Raw genomic sequence first — 26,804 nt, 5'->3', positions numbered from 1 at the left:
TAAGGCAGAGGATATTGTTACAGATGGAATCCCGATGCTGGTGTCAAGAAAGACAAGAAAGGCACCATTCCTACTCTGTCAACAAAAAGCCAAGCTCAACAATGGTGAGGAGTATCTCTTAGGCCTGACTCCCTCAACACCCAGGGGACAAGCTCAAAGCAGGCCATGAGGCTGATACACCCCATGCCCCAACATCTAACAGAATAGAATATCTTCCATCCAGGAAGACAAGACCAGGAGAGGCACTGCAGACAAGATGGGCACACTGGGCTTGCCCACCCAAGCTAAATATTGTCTGGGATAAGATATGCCTACAGGATATGCCACAGAACCAAGAAACAGACACCTTGGATGCAAGGGTGTGGGGAGAGCAAGCAAGGGCATGAGTATCCTTTGATGCTTCAAAATGTACCTTTCAATATCACATTTGATTCCCACAACAATCTATTTATGGATAAACGTGCAGCATTATCCCCAGCTATGTAGATAGGACATTGAACAGAGGCTTAGAGTGACAAGCATAAGAGCCAGACTCAAACCAATAGCACTAGAGGGACCACCTTGAATATAAACACTTGCAACATTTTTTGGAGTAAAAGCAGGTGAGAGAAGCTGCCTGAAGTCAGCTACCTCCTTCCAAGGCCTTCAGGGGTCAACTTCCCTACCTAAACACCACAGAAAGAAATGACCACATTATGGGAGTACCTTCAAGAGGTGGACACCTCCCTTCAAGGGACAAGGATGCTCCCAGCCAGGGAGCGACCTCCCAGACCAATCGCAGGAAAAGAACCAGAAGGCAGGGTTATCACAGAAAAACAATCCAGCACCTGAGGACAGCACGGGTTCCTAAAGCCTCACGGGAAACAATTCAAACCAAGAACTCTTCCTCTCCAACTATGGAAATGAACAGGAAATCTGATTCTGCACACATACGTGCACACAGAGGCACGCATGCACACAGAGGCACGCATGCACACACAAGCATTCTAGAACGTTAGTGATTTACCCCGAAATACAGAAACAAAGCCAGGCAGAAGGAACAGCTCTTCAGAAGAACCACAGCCACACATCTGAGATGGATGGACATCTCTAGTGATACCAGCACCTGAGTGGGTATCAAATCAGACCCCAGGCAAGGGCAGAAATTAACTCTTCATTGAGCACTATAATGCCATCAGGGTATATGCTGACAAGGACAGCACAATCTCAAATTCTGTTTAAAACACAACCTTTAATACAAAAAGAAAAGCATACACCAAACTTGTCAATAAAAGTCACCCTAGCTGGTAAATTTTTGAGAGTTTTTTAGTTGACTTCACTACAAATTTGTAAACATTATTGGTAAGCAAATATTAGTCTTGTAATCAGAAAAATAAAGCTCTTCTTTAAGGGGAAAAAAACAGTACACAATACAATTTTAATTACATAAAATATGCATGGATAGGAAAGACTGAAAAACATAGCAAAGTGTTAATGTTGAGTTCAGTGGAACTGCTTTTATCTGAGTGCACCTGTCTAGACAGGCTTATGTTTTCCAGGTGTATAAACTTGACTCTAACATCAATAGAGAATTAGCATCAAATGGAATATCCGATCCTCAGGACTCTTGGCTTGTAATGCAGAAATCGCTGCATTTTACTGATTTCAACTTTGGGATTTTTCTGAGCATTGTGAGTTTTGCTGGCTGGTGTATAGTCTAACAGGCCAGCAATGCAATCTTGACTTAAGAGTCTCACAGCTCACACAGAAATAGAACCTCCTCCTCTAGTCAAAGCTCACCAACCAACCCAGACAACAATAATAAGGCCACTGAGTCCTAAAATCACTCACATTAATAATCATTTCTTGGCTATCATTGTCATGAAAACCAAATTCACCATTTCTGGCTTCCTTTCCACACATGTGCTTTTGAAAATGACAAGGATTAATGAAGCAGGATATTAACAATGTGAATCACAATGATAACCTGTAATTTTCACAATTAATTAGAAATTTAATATTCAACATCCTGGGGTAGTTTCCAAGCCTCACAGCCTTCAAACAGCTGAGGCCCCGTTTCTGGGAGACCATGTAAGAATTCTTCTCCTAACAAGAAACCCCAGAATCCCAGCAAAGGTGCATGGTTCACATAGAGAAAGGTCAGGAATGAGATCTTACAGGTGGTTTAACAGAAAGGCTTCCTTGCCGAATATATTCAATTGCAGCCTCGATTGAGGTCAGGCAGTACCCCAATTCATCTTTTGCTGAGCTGCTAAATCTGAAGTTTTTGATGTAACTCAAATTTGCCATCCTAACAAAAAGAAGAAAAAAGTTTTAGTATTGAATACCTAATTAACATTTCTTCCAAAAAAAAAAAAAAAAAAAACACTAGTGGCTTGGGTAACCCATCAAATACCCACAGTAAGTCAAAATTAACTCAGAGAGCTTAGACTGCTGTCCCCTTGATCTCTACTGTGTGTGTGCAATTAGGACAAGTAAATCTGCTTGTTACTTCTCTGAAATAGGCTAGTTTTCACAAAGCTGATTATTATTAACTGAACTGTGGGCTCCCCTGGGAAGATAGAACTGGAGTCAGGTTCCTCTTAGCCACAGACTAGCCACATGTTCCAGAACAAGAAATGCAAGCTCTCTGGGCCTTAGTTTCCCCATTTGTAAATGGAGGGTCAGACACCCCTGCAAGAGGAAGGAAGGAGAGGCACAGCCCTTGGCTCACAAGACATGCACAGTTGTAGCTTTTCCTGGAGATACAATGAAAGTACATGGTACCACTATGCTGCCATTTTCAGAAAGTATTTTTAACAACAACAAAAAAATGTTACCAATTGGGGATCTCTGTTTTCACAAGCAAATACAATAGGACTGAGAGAAGATCATCAGCACACATAGTCTCCAAGTTCACTGCAAGGGGAAAACATGTTCAAAGTCATCAGGAGACTCAAATGGAAGGACAAGTGTACAATCTCCCTACCACCAGCTAACCCACAAAACCACACTTGAGTAAGATTGTACACTGGGGAGAAAGGGCACAATTTCCTTTACAGTTTGCTGAAGAGATATCTGATTCAAGCAGATAAAAGAATTCACGACATTTTCAGAAAACATGCAAAAGAAAGTGACTCCAAGCCAACCAGGACTTGCCACCTTCCCGGATGAGCAAGGAAGGAAGAGCCCAGGGAAGCAGTGACAGTGGACACAAAAGGAAGACACGCTAGAGTCATCAACAAAAGCCTGAGGCCACTTCCATTTTATACACATGGGGTCTAATGCCCACAGTTAATTTCACTTTATTTTTTGCATTTTGAAAATTTAAGTGATCCATTCATATGTTTTAAAATTCAACCAGTATGAAGGTTGTAGCTCAGTGGTGGGGTACTTGCCTAGCATGAGTTAGGCTCTGGGTTTTATCCTCAGTAATAAATAAGTAGATAGATAAATATTAAAACAGTACAAATGAACAAGCTTGAGTATCCTCCCAGCCCTCCACCCAGTGTCCCGGTCTCCTGCTGCTGCTTCCTGCATATCTTTCCTAGGAACACAGACAGACTAGGAACTCACCATTATACATGTGGATATAGAGCGACCCCTTTCCTTGATGCTGTTGAAGTGTTCCATATACATTCCTATTTATTTCCCTCAAGAAACCGTGGAGATCATCTCTTACCTATACATATGCGTCCGTGAATTTTTTTCTTAGATTCTTTTGTTTTACTTTTTTTTTTTTTTTCTTTTCTGCAGTCCTGGAGATTGAACCCAGGACCTTGAGCATGCTAGGCAAGTGCACTACCACTGAGCTAACATCCCCAGACCCTGTTTTACTTTTTATACTAGAAAATTTAAAACATATACAAAATGAAGGAGAACACCCCAACAGTCTAATTCCCCACGCACCCATCACCAGCTTGGAGGCCACTGCTTCCCTGTCCCTATTTTCTTACCCTCATCATGCCCAGCAGAGCTCTCCCCAGGGCAGGGGCACTGGAATGCTCTACTGGCCCTCAGCCCCATATCCCTCGGCCAACTTCTTCACCTGGGTGCCTGCTCCCACCCTTTGCCAGACCCTTCCCCAGGCACAAACCTCTCTGGCTAGGAGACTGTGTAATGAGCTGCACCACCTTTCGCAAACAGACCAGCTTCTGTTGTGGGGAGGTGCATCTGTTCAGCTGAGCCAGCTCTCTCTTTGCACGAGGGATATTGAAGCTGTAAAATCATTCAGAGCACGATAACTTCAGACCACAGTGGGAGGCCTTCTTCCTTGCTCTAATAACATATCTCAGGCTACACATTCCTTACAACAAACCACAAGTAATGAGAAATAAAAATAGAGACTGAAGAGCAATGTGACTCAAGTCAGTGGCAGAACAGAATGGCTTTAAGCCCCATTCAGACTGCCAGGTGATAAGACTGCCACCAGAAATTTTGAAATAAAAATTTATAGCCCTAGAGGGAATCAGCCCAAAGGGGGCTGGAGTTTCTATATCAACACTAGACATTTCAGATAGGCAGGCGAGGAGAGACATTCTGCATGCAGAGCCCACTCAGGAGAGTGATGTGCCTGCTTGCAGACCATGGACAGGAACCCCACCCCCAGCGTCTGTCCTGCTGAAGCATGCTGGCCTGCAGGTGCAGGAAGGTTCTGCTGAAGTCATCAGTCAACTTCAGCCCTTTATCTTTGGTCACAAATAACTACTCTGCTTTTGGTAGCAACCATGTCAAATCCACCTGCCACCATTGCCACCAAGAGGTCCTGCTTTAGGAGAAGTCAGTGCAGCCTCCGAGGTGGCCAAGCTGAGTGCAGACCCTTACCTGAATTCAGGTTTCACACCAATATCTTTCTGCTGGAGATCTTGAAGGCTTCTTGTGATTTTGTTAAAGGCAGCATCCTAACAACAGATTTTAACGAAGCTTAAAATTTCTTAAAAAGCATAGAATAAGGCTTCCATCCCAAATGGTGAAAATGACTGTAAACCTACCTCGCTCGCCTCCATGGTCCCCACATACTTAAAGATCAGATCATAAATATCATGATGGATGTACATCTGTGAAATCAACAGGCCCGGTTCAGTGTGTGTGCTGGGCCCAAGTAGAGCCCCCAGCCGCCGCTACCCTCTCTGCTCACCTCTACTGCCTGCTTCATCAGGTTCATGTGGGCCTCCTGCTTCGCAAGCACTTTCTAGAAGATGAGAGAAGTACAGTTAAAGAGCTTGGATTTGCATGGTGCCAACTGCAATGCTTCCTTCTGGAAGTCCTGCGGCTTACCAGGTGAGAGTCCCTCAGAAGTTGCTGGAGGCATTTTGTGTAGAGCGCATTCACCGAGTCCTGTGCAACACAGAGCAGAGAGAGGCGGCCCCCTTACAATCAGAGGCCGTGACACATAAACCTGAATGAGCGAAGGTTTTCCTGGCATGGAGAAAACCTTCCCAAAATGCACTTCCTGGGTAATATACGATGTTCAGAATAACTACATCATTGATTTTCTTTCCCATTTTTTTTAGGTACATATGTATTAAAAGTAGAAAACAATTCCCTTTAGAGTTACCATGGATGATAACAATACTCATTTTTAGACTTCTCCAAGATTTTCAAGTGTTCTAAGGTGACTTATGCTGCTTTTACAGTTCAGGAGAAACTTTTAAACAAAACTTCCAACAGTGAAGGCAGCACCCAGAGATGTTTCAGAGTAAACTGAGAGGGATCCTGAGGCTCTGAACTGGCCTGAGACAGGGCCTACCAGGCAAAGCCCGACAAAGCTACTAACTATGTGGTGACGGAGGCTCTTTCTTTCACATTCTCGGAATGTTCGGTGGAAAGAGGCGATGTTCCTGTCAAATCTCTCAGAGTGTCTTCCCAAAAATTCTCTCACGTCTTCAATAGTTTTCAGGGTAAAAGAATCTGAGGGTGCTGAAGGCTCTTCTGAAAAAGAGAAAGAAGGTCAGGTTGTCCGAGGTCTTCACTGTTTCCTGATGGGGGAAGTACCACATCCTTTGTCCTGCTCCCACAGGGCCTGGAGGCAAAGGCAGGAATATCCTTATTTCAAGATGCTGTCCAAGAACAGCCCAGTTACAGGACATCCTGAGGTCCAGAGAGCATGGTCCTCTCAAAACCTTTTCCAGGGACAATGTCTGCACTCCCTGAGGCCATGGGCATGATCCATGGGGGCTAGGAAAAGAAACCTGATTCCTGACAGTAAGAGCTTCAGAGCACACTTAACACAAAAATTGTCATCTCAACCTTCTGGAGCAACTAAAATAATAACCATTCTTTAAAACTAATGAGGTCTTGGGCTGGGGTTGTGGCTCGGTGGCAGAGTGTTTGCCTCGCATGTGTGAAGCACTGGGTTTGATCCTCAGCACACGTAAAAAATAATGATGATAAATAAATAGACAAAGTTAAAAATAATGAAAATCTCAAAGAGGCACAATGGGGAGGCTGGTGGGTAGTAATGTTATAAGAGCAAATCCTAAAGCTGACTCTCAGAAACAAGGCCAGGGGTATGGCTCTGGGGCGACATTCACAACCCAGGTTTGTCACAAGTACAGTGAGGTTCATGTGAATGGCACTTTCTGGAATTGTATAATACCCAACCTGGTCAACCAGATTCAGTAGCACCTCCTTAGCCAGGGATGACGTCGATTAAGTTCTAAGGGGAATTTTATAAATAGTAGGTTTCTACTAAGAACTTGAATATTTTCTTCGACATTCAACCTTTTAGCAGCTATACCGTGAAGAAGTTCAACAGCCCCATTTCATCAAGCCAGGAGGAAAGGGCTTTCTCCCAGAATACCTGAACTCTCTCTCTTTTCCAAAGGATGGGCTATACACAGGATGCTGAAACTTTCTTCTTTTTCATTGTAGAAAGTTTCTTCAAAGAGAATGGGCACTGAGAGAAGACAGGCAAAACCAGCTCCTAATTTAATCCTGTTTCCTTGTATAAAGACATCCTGGAACAAGAAAACCATCACTGCTGGCAGCTGACCCCCTCTCAGCCAACCCCACAATACAGCGCTGACCCAGACGCGGCCACCCCACTGCAGTGTCTTGCTCAGGCACGTACACTAACCAGTGAGTGGCAGCAGGGTGAGCAGCTCACTGGCAGGAAGACAGCATCATGCCTCTTAGAGCCACAGGGCTGCTGACCCCGAGCAGGCCTGCCAATAACCCCAACCTCCTCTCCCCACCAGTCCACATGCCTGGGCTGCCAAGTCCCAGGGACCAACCACAGCCTGACCCCAGTGGGAGGGGGTCACGGGGCCTGGCTCCCCTGAACGAGCCAGCCTTGGCTGCAAACAAAACTCCCCCTCTCAGCACCTACCTGCCTCCACTGGAAAAAAAGAAAAACACCCACCCACACTGCCATCAGGATAGACCAAAAAGACCACGGGCCACTTGACAGGATATGAAAGAAAGATAAAAAGCCCCATTCCTACCCAAAATGCCCAACTGTGATCTAATCGTGAGGAAACACCAGATAAGCCCATACTGAGGGATTCTGGAAAAAAAAAAAAAATGTCATGAAAGACACAGAAATGCTGAGGGGCTTCTCCAGATGAAAAGAAACTAGAAAGGCTAATAACCAAACACAGCGTTTGATCCTGGGTCTTAAAAAGAAAACTGTTTTTCTGTGTGTAAAAGGGCATTATAATGAGCCCAGTGTGTAAGGACCGTGAACTGCAGAACATTCTATCAAGGGTGAGTTTCCAAATGTGATCCCTGCATGGAAGTCACGTAAGAGTACGGCTGTTGTCAGAAATACACCCTGCACTGCCTTGGAGAAAAGGGCGCAGTGTCTACAACATCCTCCCGCAAGGTTGAAAAAAACAGTACTAACAGGAGTATTGGGCGAGACGGCTAAAACAAGTGTGGCATAGATGGGAACAGCGGGCCACCCTGGGAGGGTGTGCGAGGGTTCTATGTACTCAGCTCAAATTTCGGTGGGGTTGAATTTATTTCAAAACAGAGTTTTTTAAAAATAAAATATTCATCCCCTATGTCCAATTTTATAGCCAAGGAACCAAGGGCCTTTCAAGGGTCCTGGGAAGAAAGCTCACTTGGACATAGACCTTGCTCAGAAGGGGCTCAGAGACTCCCAGGAACAGGCAGAGGAAGCCACCTGGCTCCTCCGGACCCTCCCAGGGAGTGTCCCCTCACCAAGCCTCTTTCCTCCAAGGCTCTACCACAAAGGTGCGGTCCTCCCACCCAACCCAAAGGCTGCTGTGTGTCTCAAAGATGTTGCTTACCACAACAGATGTGAAAGGCCTCAGCAGGATTCCCTTCCCTCCCCCAGCCCCAAATACTGAGTCAACAACCCAAGAAATGAGTACCTTTCCATTTAAGGTTTGAAAATGTCCTTCCACTGGTATCAAAATGTAGGATTCAAACTGACAAGAGGACTGAACACTGCTTGATAGGCTTCCTTTACAGGGCACTAAGACCTGAAAAAAAATAATGACAATAAACACTAGAGAGAGATGCCATTTACAGCTTCTGCAGCACAGCTGGAACCATTACAGGAACCCACTGACAGAGACAACGGCCTCGCTTGCCAAAGTGGCTGCAGTTGCACCAAGCTGAGTTCATTTGTTGCGGAGATGATGGAAGCAGATGCTCCCCACCCAGGAAGAGGCAGGCTGAGGACAACACCAGTCCTTTTCCAAATCCAGACGCAGAGGCTGGTGGGCTTCATTCCCCTACTGGATGAGTCCCCCAGCTCTGTTCCCTGCACAACCACATGCAGATCTGTGCTTGGCTGACTCACTTTTGAATAGGAATTTCAGACTCAAGTGTACCTAAAAGGAAGATGACCGAAGCAGAGAAGCCCTACAGAGCCACCAAACTCCTATGACAGTCCAGTGGGCTGGGCACCATACCTGGTCATATGCTTCCCAGCCATGGCCCTGAACACAAGACTGGTCCTTGTTCCTTGGTTCCTTCCAACAAAAGTGCCCAGCACACAGGCGTGCTGAGAGAGTCATGCAGGTCACAGGACACACTCAGCCCAGGGATGGCACATAACCCGACCTTGGAGGGCCACTGCTCCTCCGGAATCAGAGGTGTCCTTTCCTTATCTTACTCAGCTCTTAGAGCAGGACATAAGTCCTTGGGTTTAACTTGTGGTCCCCAGAGAGCTGAGGGGCTATCGAGGAAGCCACCAGCAATCAGTCCCGAGTTCACTCCAACATGAGATGGCTGCCAATTAAGGAGCTGATTCCAGCTGATTCCACCTCCTGGTCCCTCCAAAACTAAAACTTGATGATTCAAATGGGTTAAATTTCAGGGGATGTCACAGAAACATAGAGTAGGAAACTCCAGAGGATGGGCCCTCCACCAAAATAATCATCAAGCTTAGAAAAAAAGCTATCAGAAACAACAATTCTGGAACTCCAGATCCTGATCAGTACACTTAGTATGTGAGAACCCGGCCACCAAAACATTCAAGAGTGGAAACATAATATAAAGGATATCCAAATACCTACAAGCAAGCTTTACCATCTGTGAACCGTGTGCCACAGTCTTGCATTCTCTGTAAGAACAGAGGTTTCTTTTTTAGCAACGTCATCTTAGGTAGACTTGTGTAATCTAAGCTGGGGCTCCCATTTCTTGAGCAATGCTATGTGTCAGGCACTGTGCTGAGTGGTTCAGAGAGCTATCACTTAATAACTGCCTAGGTAGGGTAGTTTCAGCATTATCCCCACTTTACAGATAAGGAAATTGAGGCTTAGGAAAGTTAAGTAACTTGTTCAAGGTCACAGCCAGTGAGTGGCATAGCCATGCTACAGACTCCAGCCACCTCCCTGGAGGCCCCATCCCACTGCCTCCTGGAAGCCGGTGCTGGAAGCACAGCTCAGTGCCCATGAAACTCCATCATCAAGGGCTTCTTCAGTTGGTGAGAATGAGCAGCATGGCCATCTCCCCTCAGAGGAACAGGACAATTCCTCACAGCAGAAAAGGGAAGCACTTGCTGATGGGAGAAGGAAATCCTGTATGTGAGGAGACCTTATAAACTCAAAAATTCAAGACTAAGATCCAGATGTGCATTTAACTACCAACCTCAGAAACAGAGCCACATTAAACACCACTACAGACCACAACTGGCAAAAGGCAGAAGGCAGGAAAGTGCAGAATCAACATGACCTGTTTTCTTCTGCAAATGAATGGCAAAGAAAGAAAGGAAAAGGAGGAAAGGGGAAGCTATAATTCTAAAATGCTGAAGACTGTAGTTTCACAAGCCTATACACATGTCAAAATGGGGTCAAAATGCGTCGAATTTTACACCATGAGCATACATAGTTCAACACAAGAAAAATTAGGACAAACAAACTTAAAAGACCAATCGGTCTATATAATGTGCAGCTCTCCTTTGGATTATGATTTGAACAAACCAACCATAAAACAAAAGATAGGAAAAAATTGGGGGAAATTGAAGTGACTATTTGATAATACTGAAGAATTATGGAGGATTGTTTGAGCTATGATAATGGCATTAGGGCTATATTTTTTTTAAAAAAGTCATGCTTACTTAAAAATATGTTCCTAAAAATATTTATAGTTGGAAATCATATGTCAGCCTTAAATAATAGTCTGGGATTTGCTTCAAAATAATCCAGGGTTCAGAAAGAGATGGAATGTGACCGGCCACTAAATTCCCATTTGTTAAAACTGAGTGAAGGACACATGGGGCTCATTATGTTATCCTTCCTACTTTTATGTTTGAAATTAAACATAATAATCTGGAATTTTAATTAAAAATTAAATAGAGGAAGGCCCTCAAGTATCAACTTAGAAACAAGAAACAAGGCTCCCATGGGCTGGGGATGTGGCTCAAGCAGTAGCGCGCTCGCCTGGCATGCGTGCGGCCCGGGTTCGATCCTCAGCACCACATACAAACAAAGATGTTGTGTCCGCCGAGAACTAAAATAAATAAATATTAAAATTCTCTCTCTCTCTAAAAAAAAAAAAAAGGCTCCCAGGGGCCTCATGGCTGCACAAAAGAGCCAAGAACCTGAAGACAGAAGAGTAAGTCTCACAGGGACAAGAGGGGCCAGTCCTGGAGGCATGTAAAGCCTGAACAAATGGCCCCACACCAGCTGCCTGAATGAAAGACCCACACCATCCTAGATAAGGAAGGGCCTTCATCTGCCTTTGCAGAACTGGGCACTCCTGATGTGCTCGGAGAACTCTTCCCAACCATCCTGTTCTCTTGTTTACACGCAGCTCCTCCTCCCCAACTTGAAGGAAGCATGTTGGCTCCTGCTGTGCTGAGTCCCATTGCCCAGCCTGCTACTCAATGTGCAGTCCATGTTTGTTCAGTGAACAGGGGCCTCCCGATTTCACAGGACCCCTCACCCAAAATTTCCTGACAGGGAAAAGAGTTCCAATTCCTCCCATTCCAAGGGAGAGAGGTCCCTGCTTCCCAGAGCATTTCACTATAAGCAGAAGCCAAAACGTGGGCTCTCTGTGGCCAATCCACCTCCATCAGAGTCCTTCTGAGACTGGGATGAGGAAACCCACCCTGAAATAGGTGGCAAAACAGCTATGAAGACACCTAGGTAGGTGGGGTCCTCCACTCAGAAGGTGCTGCAGAGCAGTCCTAGAATAGAAGGCAGGAGTCTAAGCAGCCTGTGGAGTGTAAGGTCCGTGTGTAGACCGCTAGCTAGAACCTACTCATTTCAAAGTTTAACAACTTTTTTGTAGTTCCCTTTACAAAGACTTTTAAAAATAACAGTAATTAAAGAAGAGAAAAAAGAATAAAAAGCAAGAATCTGCAATAGTGATACCTACTCCAGGGTACCCTCCTGGTTCCCCAAACTGGATTAAACACTCCACTGGAGCCTGTGACAATGACTATCCTACACTCATTCTTCTAACCATCAAATGGCCTGTTTCTAGAACTCCCTGAATGCCTCCTGTAATTCCCATTCATCCACGTAACCCAGGAAACCTAGCTCAGTGCCTGGCACATTACTGATGCTCAGTAAACTTTTGCTGGTTGAATCTACACTAAATGAATCCTAAGAACTAGAATGAGAACCTCAGTGTCCATAGCTGGGCTGCAGAAGTATTCAGCTTGAAAATCAGTTCCTGGGAAGCTGGATACCATTTTGTTACGTTCCCAGGCTAATCCCCAAAGCCTATTTAACCTATAATTAAAGGACATCAATAAAAGATCAAACTTAAATCTCCTTTTGTAATTTTTATTTTTCCTAAGAGTACATGGATCCACCCTCTAGTGCACCTGGAGAATCTGAAGGATCTTCCCTCAGCAGCTCATGGACAAGAGCCCCAGGGATGCAGGCCTGCCCAACACACTCTGAGGAAGCCACAAGTGCATAATCAGCCAGATGGTTAAAGGCATGGGGTGCCCATTTGAAGAGTGTAGGGTGTCACAGGCTCCTGTGAGTGGAATCTGGAAGAGCACTGGAGAAGGAACTTCTACTGTGCAATCAGAGAGCAGGTGACAATGGGAAGGAGATGCCATTGTCATGAAAGGGGGTCTAGAATGAAGCTAACTGGAGCAGCAGCTGGAGCAGGGTGGGACAGCAGTCAGGCTGCACACTCAGCCGCACACACAAGCTGGTGCAGATCAGCAAAGCATGAGGTGGCCCACCAGGTCCCTATAGAGGAACGAGCAGGGGCCATTAATCCTGCAGACACACATTTTTTGAAAAATGGGCTCAAATTTTTTTAGAGCCCAATAAAAACTGATCACAAGGCAAGATTCCAGGGCAGTCATACTTGGTCCCATGGCCAAGCTCCATGGAAAGAAATTCAGCATTCACCTGCCAAGGCCACATTGATCTCTCAGAAGTGACAGAAAGAATGAATGCCCTTTCAGAAGCCATCAGAATATTCTACTTGGTCATTCAACCAATGATGAATGAGATGGACTCAAGCACAACTACAGACTGGACAGGGATGTGCTGGTGGCCCCATCACATGGACAACAGGGGGCAGGAGAGAGCCACTGCCATCTGACCTCTTTGAGCATGCCAGGAGAGCAGCTCCTTCCCACTGCTGACTTGGGCTGGGAGGCCGGCCTCACTGACTCCCAAAGGTCAGAAATTCAGTGTCACTCAATACACACCACAAGTAGTTAGGGGATCCTATGGGTCTTGGGAGGGGCTGGAGTAAGGGGCCCAGGAGACTGGTAAGAACATGAGATAGCAAGTTAAAGGAGAATCTTCCATTCATTTGTGTACCTGAAAAGAAGATATCAAAAGGGCAAAGTTCTTATTCAAAATTTCCCTTCTGATAGGTGGCACACATCCATAATCCCAGCAACTTGGGAGGCTGAGGCAGGAGGATGGCTAGTTTGAGTTTGAGGCCAGCCTGAGCAACTTAGTGAGACCCTGTCTCAAAATAAAAAAATTTTAAAGGCTGAGGGTATAGTTTGTTGGTAAAGTGTTCTATCCCCAGTACTACATCAAAACAAATAAAAAATAAAATTTCCCTTCTGAATCTCCCTGTTGAAGTGAACTTGAGTAGGATTCCACTACTTGCAGCTGAAAAAGCACCTATGAGGTGAAAGGAACTGATAAATGCTGGAACACTTTCAGGCTTCAGTCAGCAAGACAACTTACAAAGAATTTACTGAAAAATCAAGGAATACCACAGTGACATTTATAAAAAGCAAAACAAAGTTATATATGATAAAACCCTCGATGGTGCTTAAAAGAAGAGCATTAAACAGAGACAAGAAGGGAGAAATTATTCCCGGTATTAAGTCAGGTCCTCCCTGAGACATGGCCACTTGGCATCCGGCCCCCTTCCTCTGCGTCAAGTCCCCCTGCAGTAATGAGTATATATTTGCCCAGGGTGGGACTGTCTCTCTTGCTAGAATTTAAGCTCCATGAGGGTAAAGATGGTCATGGGGACTGGGTGCAGTGGCATGTGCCTGTAATCCCAGCAGCTTGAAAGGCTAAGAAAGGAGGATCTTGAGTTCAACGCCAGCCTCAGCAACTTAGCAAGGCCCTGAGCAACTAATTAAGACCCTGTCTTGGGGCTGGGGTTGTAGCTCAGTGGTAGAGCCCTCACCTCTTAAGTGTGAAACCCTGGGTTCAATCCTCAGCACCACATAAAAAAATAAATAAACAAAATAAAGATATTGTGCCCATGTATAACTAAAAAAATATTTTTAAAAAAGACCCTGTCTTTAAATAAAATATAACAAAGGGCTGGGGATGTGGCTCAGTGGTTAAGCACCCTGGGTTCAATCCCTGGTACAAAAAAAAAAAAAAAAGACAGTGACGAGTGTTCCTATTTTCGATGAATTCCCAGCATCAAATGTACTGCCTGGCATGTGGCAGCATTTAATAACCACTGTGAGATGAACAGATGACAATGAATGTCTATGATGAAATTCACTGATATTTTAATTTCCTTCTTTGGAAATAGCTGTATTCACTATTTTTTTTTTTAATAACAAACTATGACTTCCAAAATCCAAAGTAAAAAAAGTTCTGGTGAAAATATGAATCACAAAATGAATCATAAAAACTGGAAGGGACCTGAGAAACCACACTTCTGAGGACAGAGGTCAGGAGAAAGATAGTTCCGATTTTGCAGAAAGGAAGCCAAGAACCTGAGGCCAACCTGAGCTAATCTTACTTCCCCTTTGGTTCGAATCCTCAGATGCCTAACGTGCCTGAGTTGAGTCCCACCAGGGGATAAGTGGAAGCACAGGTATGAGACGACACATGAAAAGAAGACCAAAGACGTCTCAAGCAGAGGGCACACAACAAACGCATTCAGCATGCTGCATCCTGAAATGCTGTCTGAAGATGGTCTGGGGGCCCAAGGACCAGGAAGACCTGCAACCCGGGGCCTGCCTGCCCTCCTGGCAGCAGATGTCCACACCACAGCCTACGTTTCTCCTCCATGCTTCTCCTTCCTCACTGGCCCTGTGGGCTTTTGAGGTTGTGGCCTGTTATGGAAGATCTTCCCCTTTAGGAAATGCCTTTCAGATTAATAAGAGCTCACAGATTTCATCCTCTCATGGGAGTGAGCACCCACCTCCTAACTGATGAGGTCCTGAGGAGGAATCTGACTCTGTCCTTGAGAAGCCCACAGGTAAATAAGAGAGAGAGGTGAGCACCTATGATTGCAGCACCGTCTTGGGCACTCCATGAAAGGGCACAATTCATCACAGGTGGGAGAGGAGCCCTGGGAGAAGGGATCACTGGGCTGCAGCTGCAGGAGGCTTCTTCGAGGGAGCAGTTCATGGCAGCCCCTGGGGCTCATTCTCACACTGGGCAGGATGTGGAGGTGAAGTAAACCCAGCACGTCTGTAACAGACTCCCACTACACTTCCCCTCCGGCCGCCACATCCACGGCATCACCAATGCCCAGGGACAACCTTCAGGATCAATGCACTTACTATGCCATGGATTTGGGCCACCTTACTGCACAAGTCAGGGCGCCACTTCTGAAGAGCCAGATAGAAAGGATTCTTCAGGAGATCTTCATCATATAGAGCCATATGGACTTCAGAAAGGTCAAAGTGAGTTTCCTGGGACAAGAGAAGAAGCAGCAGCAAATGACCACCTTCAGATTTATATATACCACATAGAAGTCTTCATCTAGTTATTTTTTTTTTAAGTGGTGCTGGGGATGGAACCCAGGGCCTCCAACACGCTGGCAAACCCTCTACACTGAGCTATACCCCCAGCCCTTCATCCTTGACATACTATTCTGTTCCACACAGGTATTTTATTTATTTATTTTTAAATTCTGCTCCACACTTTAACACTCCATCAGAATTATCAAATGTAATCCACCAATTCCCTGATGACCTATTTAGTGTTTAAATGTGGAAACTGTGTTCAATGGCTCTTATTAAACTCCAACTTGCAGCAAAGCATAAATGTCTATTTTCTGGACATCCTACTTGACTGTAACTATGATTCTAAAGATACCCATGGACTTTCTTTGGGTGGGGGGGGACCTTGCTATGTTGCCCAGGGTGTTTTGAACTCCTGAGCCAAGTTATCTTTCCGCCTCAGCCTCCAAGTAACTGGGACTACTAGCATGAGCTACCACAAGGCTCATGTACTTTTGATGAAATATTTAAAGCACACAGAAAAGTATTAGGTAATAACACAAATCCACTACACAGAATTACTGTATCATAACATTTTGCCATATTTGCTTTTGGGGGTTGGGAGCATACTGGGGATTGAACTCACGGGCACTCAACCACTGAGCCACATTCTCAGCCCTGTTTTGTATTTTATTTAGAGACAGGGTCTCACTGAGTTGCTTATCACCACTTTTGCTGAGGCTGGCTTTGAACTTGCGATCCTCCTGCCTCAGCCTCCTGAGCCATTGGGATTACAGGTGTGCACCACCATGACTGGTGGCCATATTTGCCTTTTAAGAAATAAAATATACCAGAGTAAACTGGGATTCTTCTTTAGCTATCCCCCATCTCATTTTCTCCTCCTCTTTCAAAAGTAACTATTATCTTTAAGTTGATGTACAGTTTTTCTTGCCCACGTCTATATGCCTTTAATATGTACATATTGAAAAACAGTAAAAGTATGGTGGGTTTCAAAAATAGAAAGAATGGTGGAAGACAGAGAACAGGAGGGAAAGAGAAGGCACTGGGGACTGAAATGAGGCAAATTAAATTCCATGCATGTACAATTATGTCAAAATGAATCCCAGTGGGGCTGGGGTTGTGGCTCAGCGGTAGAGCGTGTGCTTAGCACGTGCAAGGCCCTGGGTTCGATCCTCAGCACCAAATAAAAATAAATAATAAATAAAATAAAGGTAAAATTGTGTTCAACTATAACTAAAAAGTAAATATAAACAAATGAACTCCACTATCATATATATAGCTACAAAGCACTAATAAAAATAAAATTTAAAAATGACATCATGCTATTACAATTCTGGAACATACCCTTTTCACTCAACATTATGTTTTCAAGTTCTCTCCATGCTGAGTCACAGCTTATATTCATTCACTGATTTTTGCTATACAGTATTCCTTTTTCAATTGTGTTTTGTTTGCAGTGATGGGGATTGAACTTGAGGTCTTATACACTCCAGGTGTTCTACCACTGAGCTACATACTCCAGCTCCTATATAGAATTCTTGTAAGTGAATGTATCACAGTTTATCTAACACCCCATATTTAAGTTGCTTCCACCTTTCAGTATTATAATCAATGGCGCAAGAACACCCTTATAGCCTTGTATGTGTTCCACACACTGAAGCATGCCCCTAGGAGAAGCACTAAAAGGTGCAGTCACCTGCAATTGTGGCAGATGCTGACAACACAGGACCACTTTCTACCCCCATTCCCTTTATCAGGTCATACGCTGACCAACATTCCTTGTATCATCAGATTTTTTGTTGTTGTTGTTGTTATTTCTTGGCATTGTTGGGGATACAGCCCAGGGCCTTACCCATGTTAGGCAAATGCTCTACCACTGAGTTACATCCCCAGCCCTTCATCAGATTATTTGTCAGTTTGTGCGATGGTCTGAAGGTCTAGGTTCCCCCAGTGTATCCTAAACTCTGGGTGATGGTATTTGAAAATAGAATCCTTGAGTGTGATTAGGTCACAAGAGCAGAGCCCTCATGAATGGGATCTGTACTCTTATAAAAGAGGCCTGAGCGCTCCTTGGCTCCTTCTGCCCTGTGAAAAGACAGCCATCTAGGAACGAGGAAGCACTCAGCCCTCACCAGACACTGAATCCACTGAGCCTGGATGATCTTGTACTTCCTAGCCTCCAGAACTGTGACAAATAAATTTCTGTTGTTTATAAGATGCCCAAGTTGTGGGGGTTTTTGTTGCAGCAGCCTGAAGGGACTAAGATAGTCTGTAAGTATAAACTAGAATGCACCGTTTTTCTCTAATGAAGTTAGAAAAATGAAAATTGACAATTAAGTGAAGTCAAACATCATTCTTCATGTTCTATAAATTGCTTTATGTCTTTTGCCCACTTTTGTAATGGGTTGTTGGCCTTTTTTCCCTTATGATTCATAGTTATTTATATCTCTAGATAGTAAATATGTTGTGAATATCTTCTCCCAGCCTATGACTTGATTTTTTTTTTAAGTGTAGGGGTGGTGTGGGGGGGGTACTGTCTAGCTATGTTGCCCAAGTTGGCCTCAAACTTTTTTCCTCCTGTCTCAGCCTCCTGTGTAGCTGGAATTACAGGCACAAACCACTGCTTCCAGCTATGACTTATCTTTTAATTCTTCCAAATTGTTGTTTTCAGGAATAGTTTATTTTAATATAGATGGATTTGCTAATCTTCACCTTTATGGTCAGTACTTTTTGGATCTTAAGAAATCTGCGCCTATCCTCTGGCATACCCCTTTGCAAAATGAATTCACTGTTCCCCCTATAGAAGGGGGAGTCTATTTCCCTGCCTTTTGAATTCTGAGCCAGCTTTCAATCTATGACCTGCTTCAGCCAACACACAGAAGTGATGCTATGTGATTTCAGAGCATCAAACTTGGGAGGCCTTGCAGATTTCACTCTGGTTCTCTTGGAACACCAAGCCCAGCATGCTCGAAGGAAGCCCATGGGATTAAAGACCATGGGAGTGGGGTGTGGGGGGCACATGGTCCAGATAGCACAGCCAACTCGCCAGCAGATGCAGCCACACCAGCAACCCCAGGTGAAACCACCAGAAGGGCCACCTAGCCACCCCACAGAAGAGTGGAAGTAATGAAATTGGGGAAGTTTTAAGTTACTAACTTTTGGTCGGTTTGTTATGCAGCAAAGGCTATCTGAAACCACATTCTTTCCAACTTCAAAGCCTTAAATATACTCCCTATAATTTATAAGAATCTTAACAGCTAGCGAGCCTGAGGAGGTGAGCAGGAGTGTCTCCAAGAAAAAGAGGAGATTCTTTTCCAAGGAGGAGCCAGTCAGCAGTGGCCCTGAAGAGGCTGCTAGCAGCAAAACCAGCACCAAGAAAAAGAAAAAATTGCACAAAGCATCACAAGATTAAAACGGACATTCCTTGGGGGGCAGGGGCATACCCCAAGGTGACTTCCCACCCCATGTCCCAAACCCCAATAAAAACAAATTCACACACAAAAAAAAATTTATAAGAATCTTAAAAAAGTTTTTTCATATTTCTTTCAGTCTTCAATCCATCTGGATTTTATTTTTGCACATGCTATAAATTAGGAATTTAAATTTATTTTCCATATGGTAAACCAATTGTCCCACCATTTTTTGAACATTCTCCTTTCACATTGGTTGATACTGCTATCTTTGTCACACTTCAATTCCCATATGTGTATGGCCTGTTTCTGGGTTTTACGAGTCTAGGCCAGCACTGCCCAATAGAAATACATGATAAATACAGTTATATGTACAGCACATATAATTAGATATGTAATTTTCTTGTTCATTTTGCTTTGTTTTTTTGAGATGGGGGTCTCACTATGTTACCCAGCCTGGGCTCCAACCCACTGAGACTCAAGTTATCCTCCCATTTGAGCCTCCCAAGTAGCTAAGACTACAGCAGGAGGCTATCATGCCTGGCACACGTGTAATTTAAAATTTTCTAGTAGGCACATTTAAAAAGAAATAGGTAAAATTTATTTTAACACTCTTTTATATCTTTTTTTCTGATACTGAAGATTAAAAACGGGTGTTCTGCCACTTACCTATATCCCTCACCCCTTTGTTTATTTATTTATTTTATTCACAGACAGGGTCTAAGCTGTGGAGGCTGACCTCAAACTTTTGATCCTCCTGCCTCAGCCTCCTGAATAACTAGGATTACAGACAAGTACCACCATACCAAACTACATATATTAATATACCCAAAATATTAGATTTTCAACATGTAATAATTATTTTTAAATTAATGATATATTTTACAACTTTTTTACTCCTACAAAATTTCTCAATTCATACTAACCACATTTCAAGTGTTCAATAGTCACATATGGCCAGTGGTACTAGACAAAGCAAGAATATATCCTATCTCACTTAACTATAGCTTCATATTAAGCCCTGATATCTCACAGAGAAAGGCCTCCTTCTGCCTTATTGTCTAAAAATGTCTGATTATTCCTCGTTCTTTACAATGAATTAGAATCAGGTTGTCAATTCCATGAAAAAGCCCATTGAAATTTTTATTGGAACTGCAGTTAATTCATGGGCTGGAAGGTCAATACATTTATAATAATGAATCTTATCATCTACAAACATGGTACATCTCTCCATGAAGGTCTTCTTCTATGTCCTTCAATTAAAGTTTTTCCATAAGGATCACATATAAAACATATACAACCTTTTTTTCTTTTTTACTTGTAGTTGAATACAATGCCTTTTTTTTTTTTAATGTGGTGCTGAGACTCGGACCCAGGGCTTCACATGTGCTAGGCAATCACTCTAGCGCTAAGCCACAACCCCAACCCATATATACAACTTTTATTAAACTATTTATATAAGCTATGTAGATTTTGCCACTGTTGTGAATGGTTTTTTAAAAACTAAATTTATTTTTGTATACATTTTGAAAACAAAAGCCAAACAGACTTTTATCCGAGTTGATCAAATAAGAATCAGTGAAGAACACACTGTCACCATCACAATTGTGACTTCTGCTGCCAGAGTTGACCCTGATGTAATTTATGGTTGAAAAAAGACTTCAGATCAATGTTTAACTCACTTTGGGAAACAAGCTATTTTAAGGATCTTGCTGTCTGTGAACCACTATTGCTGCTATTTAATGTGAACACATGGTAGAAACATTCCACAAATGATCTTCCACTGTCCCGTCAGTGTGCTACTGAGTTATCAAAAGGATAATCCACAAAATGGGAAGAGAAAAAGAGATCAGATTTGTAACCATGTCATTCCACCTATCTGAGCCTCCACCTCAGTATGTGCAGTGGAGAATCTGCCTGCAGGATCCTCACAAGAATAATTTACATGTCAACTTCACTATTTTTGACATACTGCAAACCCATGAACCACCAGTTACCCAGTTACTGCTGGCTCACACGGTGTCTTTGTAAGAATTAGAAAAGGGCACCTCTATTCCCAGTGCATGCAGTCCTGTGCCAGGGCACAAGGAGTGGTAAGCAACTCAGAGGCTGTGTATCAGGCCAAAGTATGCAAACTCTGCTGGCCAAGTATCCCTGACCAATGAATAACTTGCACACTTACACATAATAGTTGTTATTTAATATGTTCCTTTAAACATCTCCTTCAAAAAAAAACCCACAACATTAAATAATCATTTCCCATAAAGAGAAGATAATCTCAAAAATTTCAAAACAATTGATGTTATTTAAAACCTCACTAGAGGGTATGAGGCTGTGGCTGAGTGGTAGAGCTCTTGCCTAGCATGTGTGAGGCACTGGGTTTGAACCTCAGCACCACATACATAAATAAAATGAAGGTATTGTATACATCTACAACTAAAAAATGTATTTAAAAAAATTTTTAAATGTTAAAAAAAAAAAAAACTCACTAGAAGCTGGGTGCAGTGGTGCACACCTGTAATCCCAGCTACTCAGAAGGCTGAGGCAAAAGGATCACAGTTCAAGGCAAGCCTTGACAACTTAGTGAGATCCTGTCTCAAAATAAATAAAAAGGACTGTGGATGTAGCTAAGTGATAGAGTGTCCCTGGGTTCAATCCCCAGTACCAAAAAAACAACCACCCACAAAAACCCCACCTTACTAGATACTGTTGCCAGTTAGAGCTTCTGGGTTGAAACCTGAAGCCTTCTCTCAATCATAAAGAAAAAATTAGCAGCTATTAGAGGACACTATTACTCTTGATACAATCAGATGAAAGAAATATAAATGAAAAATCGAGTTACTGTCTCACTATGTAACAATATTCTCTAATGCTGCTTGGGAAGACACCAGAACATTTTGCTTAAAGGCGTTATGAATTCTATCCTTGATAACTAAAGAAAAAACAGCGATAGGGATGTAGCTCAGTGGTAGAGCATTTGTCTAATACGCAAAGCCCTGGGTTCAATCCCCAGCATGGGGTTAGGGGCAGGAGGAGAACCCAGCCACCATTTGTGAATATCCCTGTTCCAGGAACTGATAACTTTTATACATCCTCATCCCATTTTAATACTGAAAATAACTCCAGGTAAGATATTATTAGTCCCATGTCACATATGAAGAAACTGAGATTTAGCTAGCTCCTGAAGGTGGCACAGATGTCAAAACTTATTCTAAAACTTGTCCCTTTAACTACTATGTCCATGATGTAAATATGCTTGGAAAGGGGTTATTTCATGAGCCACAGATAGATAGGAGCCATGCTTTATTTACCTGGATGACAGCCACACAGGCTCCACACCAAATCTCTTTTATCCATCCATAGCTATCCTGGCTGCAGACTCCCTGGGGTCTGCCTAATGGAAGCCCCTGAGCTCCTTGCAAATCCTTTTAGGAAGAAGAGTCTAACATAAAAATGGCTACAAATAATCCCTTCTTGGGCCCTAGGGAGAGCTGTGCAACAGTTCAGGTACTTTATTGTTGAATTCAATTATTACTAGAACCCAGATAATCCTTTTATGAGTCCCCAACAGAACAACTGAATGATGCAATTTTGCCAGGACAGTCACAAAGAATAACATTTTTCATGGTTCCCAACACAGTTGGTTCTATTTGGCAGAGTGAAAGAGTAAAGGTGCTTTGGACAAAAACCATGTGAGAAACTTGATGCAAAATACGATCAGACTAAAGCTGGGAAAGGGCACTCCTGCTCTTCAGACAAGGTGCTGGCAGAGCTCCAAAACCTCCATTCCCAAGACAAAAGTCTTCAAGGGAGCGCTTCTGTGGAAGAACTAACAAACCAGCTGGGAGGAAGGGACAGAGAGAAATGGGAGCAGCACAGAAAGGGGAACAGGTGGAGAGGGGGAGGCATGCCTGGCAGGGACAACATAGGAACCAAAGGTTTAGGATGCAGGGACAGGTTCCATGTGGGCACAAAAACGTAAGAGTAAATTTTTTTTATTTTTTTAACTAAAGGAGGAGATGAGTCCAAAGAATCATAAGAATCCAAGCAGAAGACTGGAGGCGGAGGTGGAGGTGGAGCTCTCAGTGGTAGAGCACACACGCACAAGGCCCTGGGCTCATCCTCAGCATCACAAAGAAAAAAAAAGGAAGAACGAATCCAAGCACAGCAGGTCAGAGGGGAACAGAACAGCAAGGAAAGGAAAGGCCCTGAATGCCACATCAAAACACTCAGGTCACACATGTGAAGTGTGTAAGCACACAAGGTTCTTTCTTAGCACTGCTGCTTGAGCAGACAGAGTTTGCTGTTATCTTCCCAAGTCATCTGCTTTCTCTTAGACATCAGTCCCCCTGGTCACAACACCTGAAACCCTGTCAGGGAGTCAGGATTCAAAGAGCTCTGTCCAGCACTGTCCTCAACTTTTCTGTCCTAGAGTCAACAATATGTAGTAATCAAGTACAATCCCGGGGTTAATGTCAAAGTTCAATTGATACATATGGATAATTGCTTAAAATTATTTAATGCTCTGATAAGTTTATTTCCAAGAATGAGCATTTCATTTTAAAATACACACACACAAATAAAAACAAATTTTCCTTATAAAACTGGAAAGTGAATTCTCTTAGAAAACTCCTTTAAAAAACAAATACCATCCCTGCCTGAGCTCAAAATGATGGCATCATTTACAACAAATCTAGTGCAGTTGGTTAGAGATACCAAATACCCCCGAACGTGAGTTATCGAGGTTACTCTATGAATAGGAAAGACATATGAGGCCTCAAATTAGTATGGGCATTTGGGAAGACAGTATGCACACTCATGGTTTTGTGGTCTTTGACCACCCTGCCAGCCCGGTTAAGTCTGGGTAGTCAGGAACCATCTGGTGACAGAGTGCAGCCTGGCTCAGCAGAATCCAGCACAGGGAAGTCTCTACCTCCCAGAGATGCACTCCCTGCCAAAATCTCACCCTTGTGGCTGCTCCCATCCTTCCAGGCCCCTGACCAAAGACTTTACCGAGCACACTTTCCAAATGATGAGCAACATTCTCCAGTTGGTTTAATTTGTGATTCCAAAAGAGAAGGGGAAAAAAATTTCTTTTCATCTATTTTTAATACCAGTGGAAGCAACTGGATGATGTAATGTATGCTGTTATATTCACTTATGTCCTTCTGGCCTGTAACATTTATGGATCCTGTCCATATTTTTCTTAAAGCTCCACTTTAAACACTCAGCCCTGCATCTGGCTCACCATAGGAAGGAAGCACCTGTTTATCTAATTGAACAAAATGATAGTGAGGTGTTAAGAAGAAACTCAAAAAAAAAAAAAAAACCTTCAAAAAATAAATAAAACAAAAAAGAAGAAGCTCAACCTCTCAGGGAGAGAGCATCTCTCACAGGATCTGGAAAGCCACTGCCCTTAACAGCATAGGTGAGGGGCTAGCCCCAGGCAGTAGCCAAGCAGGCACAAAGGCAAAAACCCCCAAACAAACACAACGCTCAAAGTTAGCCAAACACAATGACAGCTGGAATGTGCAGCATGAAGAGAGGGAGAAAAGTCTCATGCCTAGAAGCAGGGTGGGACCATGGAGACAGCAGGCAGATTTGGAAGAACACAACCACCTCTCAGAATGACACCCAATCAGACAGGCACAGGAGCCCACACCTGTAATCCCAGATACTTGGGTAGTTCAATAGTAGAGCACTTTCCTAGCATGCATAAGGCCCAGAGTTTGATCCTTAATACCACAAAAAAAGGCGGGGTGAGGAGACTGCTACCCCTCACACTGCTCCTAGAATTGCAGGTAGAACCATCATTCACCCATCTCTCTGCCAGTATCTTGGGTTAAAGGGCAGGTGCTCTAAGGGCCACTTCTCAGTATCTCTCAGATATGGAAAGAACCCCAGGGTAAATGAGGACTGAATTTTTCTGGATTAAATCTTTTCTAGGTCTGGTATCATCATGTAGTCACATTCCTCCGCAAATCTATGAGAGGCTGAAGTTACTGGACACGAGCCAAATGCTGGCAACTAATAACCATGGAAAGTGCAAACAGGGCAGATGCCAGAGAAACACTAAACAGCACATGGATGCACCAATAACAAAGATCCAGCAGCTCCCTATAAAGGCAAACAGTCCAATAGGTATATGGAGGCACAGCCAAGATAGTGACCCCAAACCCTATGCAGATACTACTGCCTGCTTTCCCAGTAATGCTGCCTGGCAGTATTATTTCAGGTGACAAGTCAAGGCTGGGAAGGCTTTATTGCCGCTAGACTTTGAGAAGAAGCACACACTCCTGCTCCATTCTCTTATCTCCTCCTCCAAAGCCTAAGGCTTCTGCCTCCTGGATTTCCTGAAATTCAGCAAAGTGATCTTTCCAACAGTGAGGACTCCTAGTCTCTGTTAGGTATTGAAAGCCTCTCACAGCAGGCCTCGGCCCACCTTTCTAGCCTCCTCATCCTTGGCTGTTCCCAAAGCTCTCCAAACAGATGGGTTTCCCTTCTTCCACTGATTTTGTTCTGAAAACTACCCCAGGGCCATTGGGTGACTGAGACCCTCCTCCTCAGAGAATGGCCAAGGGCCAGAGCGCCCAAGCTCTATTCCCAAACAGCCAGCGGGAAGGTTTAAGGACAGACTGAGTGAGAGCAAGTCCTAGGACTGACTCAGCACTCCAGATCCTCTTGAGGGTCACAATACTAAGCCCCACGTAGGAATCTCAAATTGCTCATGTTCACTGCTATATTCTAGGGCCAGCGGGAAGGGTGTAATATTTCATCAAAACAAGGCCCTATCTCCAGGAAACCCATAAACTTTGAAAATCTCAGCTCACGTGCACCCTAATAGTCCCCCAAGTCTTGCAACCCCTCGTTCCCTTAAGGTCCTAAACCCACAGTGAAGATGTACCACTTGCTCCCACCACCGGCATGGGCCGCGAGTGCCCACATCCCCTGCACTTCGAGCGGCAGCCAGAAGAGCAAGGCTCGACGAGCGAGCGCGCCGCTGGGCATCTTCAACGAATAAACTAAACAGACCCAGAGTTTGGAACATCTCTTGGTGCTTAAGAGTTTTCCTCCAGTAATCTCCACGTAGGTGGGCGAGGAGACCCCGCTCCAAGAAAGGCAAGCAAGCAGAGATTCCCCGCTCTCCTTTCTTCGTCTCCCAGGACCACAACCCGCATCCCCAGCCTCCCCCCTTCCAGTCCCCCCAGGCCGCTAGGAAACCGCGGAAGCGACTCCACGCGTGAGCTACGGTCCCCGCTCACTACCCCAAGTTCTAGCTCCCCGCACCCCTGACCCACCGGCCTGTCCCAGACCGCGGGGGTCAGAGGGCGCATTCTTCGCGCCGCCCTCCCCTTCCCTCTCGACACAGGAGCGTAGTAGGCACAGCGCGCCCGGCTGCGGACCTGAACGGGAGGGCCGTCCGGGGCCCAGGAGCCCAGCCTGGGGCGCCGGCTCCGAGAGGAGGGAGCCCCTCCCCCTTCCCACTCCCGGGCCCCGCCCGGCCTCAGGGCCCCGAGGCGGCGCGGTCCCGAGAGAAGGAAGGCTCGAGAAGAGACAGGCTGGAGGACACTTACTTAACAGGCTACATAGTTTCACTCCCAGCCCATCTCTGGGCTGCGGCAGCACCTCCCAGGCCCTCTGTTGGGACCTCAGTGCCCACCACCCCGGTGCGGCAGCTCGGCTCCACAGCCCACCCCTTTACACCGCCGTTGGGCGGAGCCGCACCTTAGCCCGCCCGGCCCAATAAGCGGCCGTCCTTATCTAGAGTGACGTGTACGTGAAGCAATCGTTGAGTCCGGCCCAGCCGGGGGTGGTACTCAGGCAACTCACAGCGCTTCCTA

The 26,804-nt window shown here is 44.5% G+C and overlaps 1 protein-coding gene across 2 annotated transcripts in view; it reads right to left on the bottom strand.

Annotated features, from left to right (window-relative positions):
- Window positions 1-26,650, bottom strand: part of Ankrd27 (ankyrin repeat domain 27) — a 52,939-nt gene extending 26,289 nt beyond the window's left edge. For both annotated transcript variants that reach the window (XM_027941457.2, XM_071604227.1), the window contains exons 1-12: window positions 26,538-26,650; window positions 15,371-15,502; window positions 8,319-8,429; window positions 6,782-6,938; window positions 5,756-5,910; window positions 5,257-5,316; window positions 5,117-5,170; window positions 4,971-5,036; window positions 4,804-4,880; window positions 4,076-4,197; window positions 2,820-2,898; window positions 2,158-2,290 (exon numbers count right to left, since the gene is read on the bottom strand). In XM_027941457.2, coding sequence (XP_027797258.2) covers window positions 2,158-2,290; window positions 2,820-2,898; window positions 4,076-4,197; window positions 4,804-4,880; window positions 4,971-5,036; window positions 5,117-5,170; window positions 5,257-5,316; window positions 5,756-5,910; window positions 6,782-6,938; window positions 8,319-8,429; window positions 15,371-15,472 — 1,116 coding nt within the window. In that variant the 5' untranslated portion in view covers window positions 15,473-15,502; window positions 26,538-26,650. The remainder of the gene's footprint in view (window positions 1-2,157; window positions 2,291-2,819; window positions 2,899-4,075; window positions 4,198-4,803; window positions 4,881-4,970; window positions 5,037-5,116; window positions 5,171-5,256; window positions 5,317-5,755; window positions 5,911-6,781; window positions 6,939-8,318; window positions 8,430-15,370; window positions 15,503-26,537) is intronic.
- Between the last annotated feature and the right edge of the window lie 154 nt (window positions 26,651-26,804).

This window comes from Marmota flaviventris, chromosome 18 (genome assembly GCF_047511675.1).
Source record: "Marmota flaviventris isolate mMarFla1 chromosome 18, mMarFla1.hap1, whole genome shotgun sequence".
NCBI lineage: Eukaryota > Metazoa > Chordata > Mammalia > Rodentia > Sciuridae > Marmota > Marmota flaviventris.
This window is presented reverse-complemented; position numbering and strand designations above follow the sequence as displayed.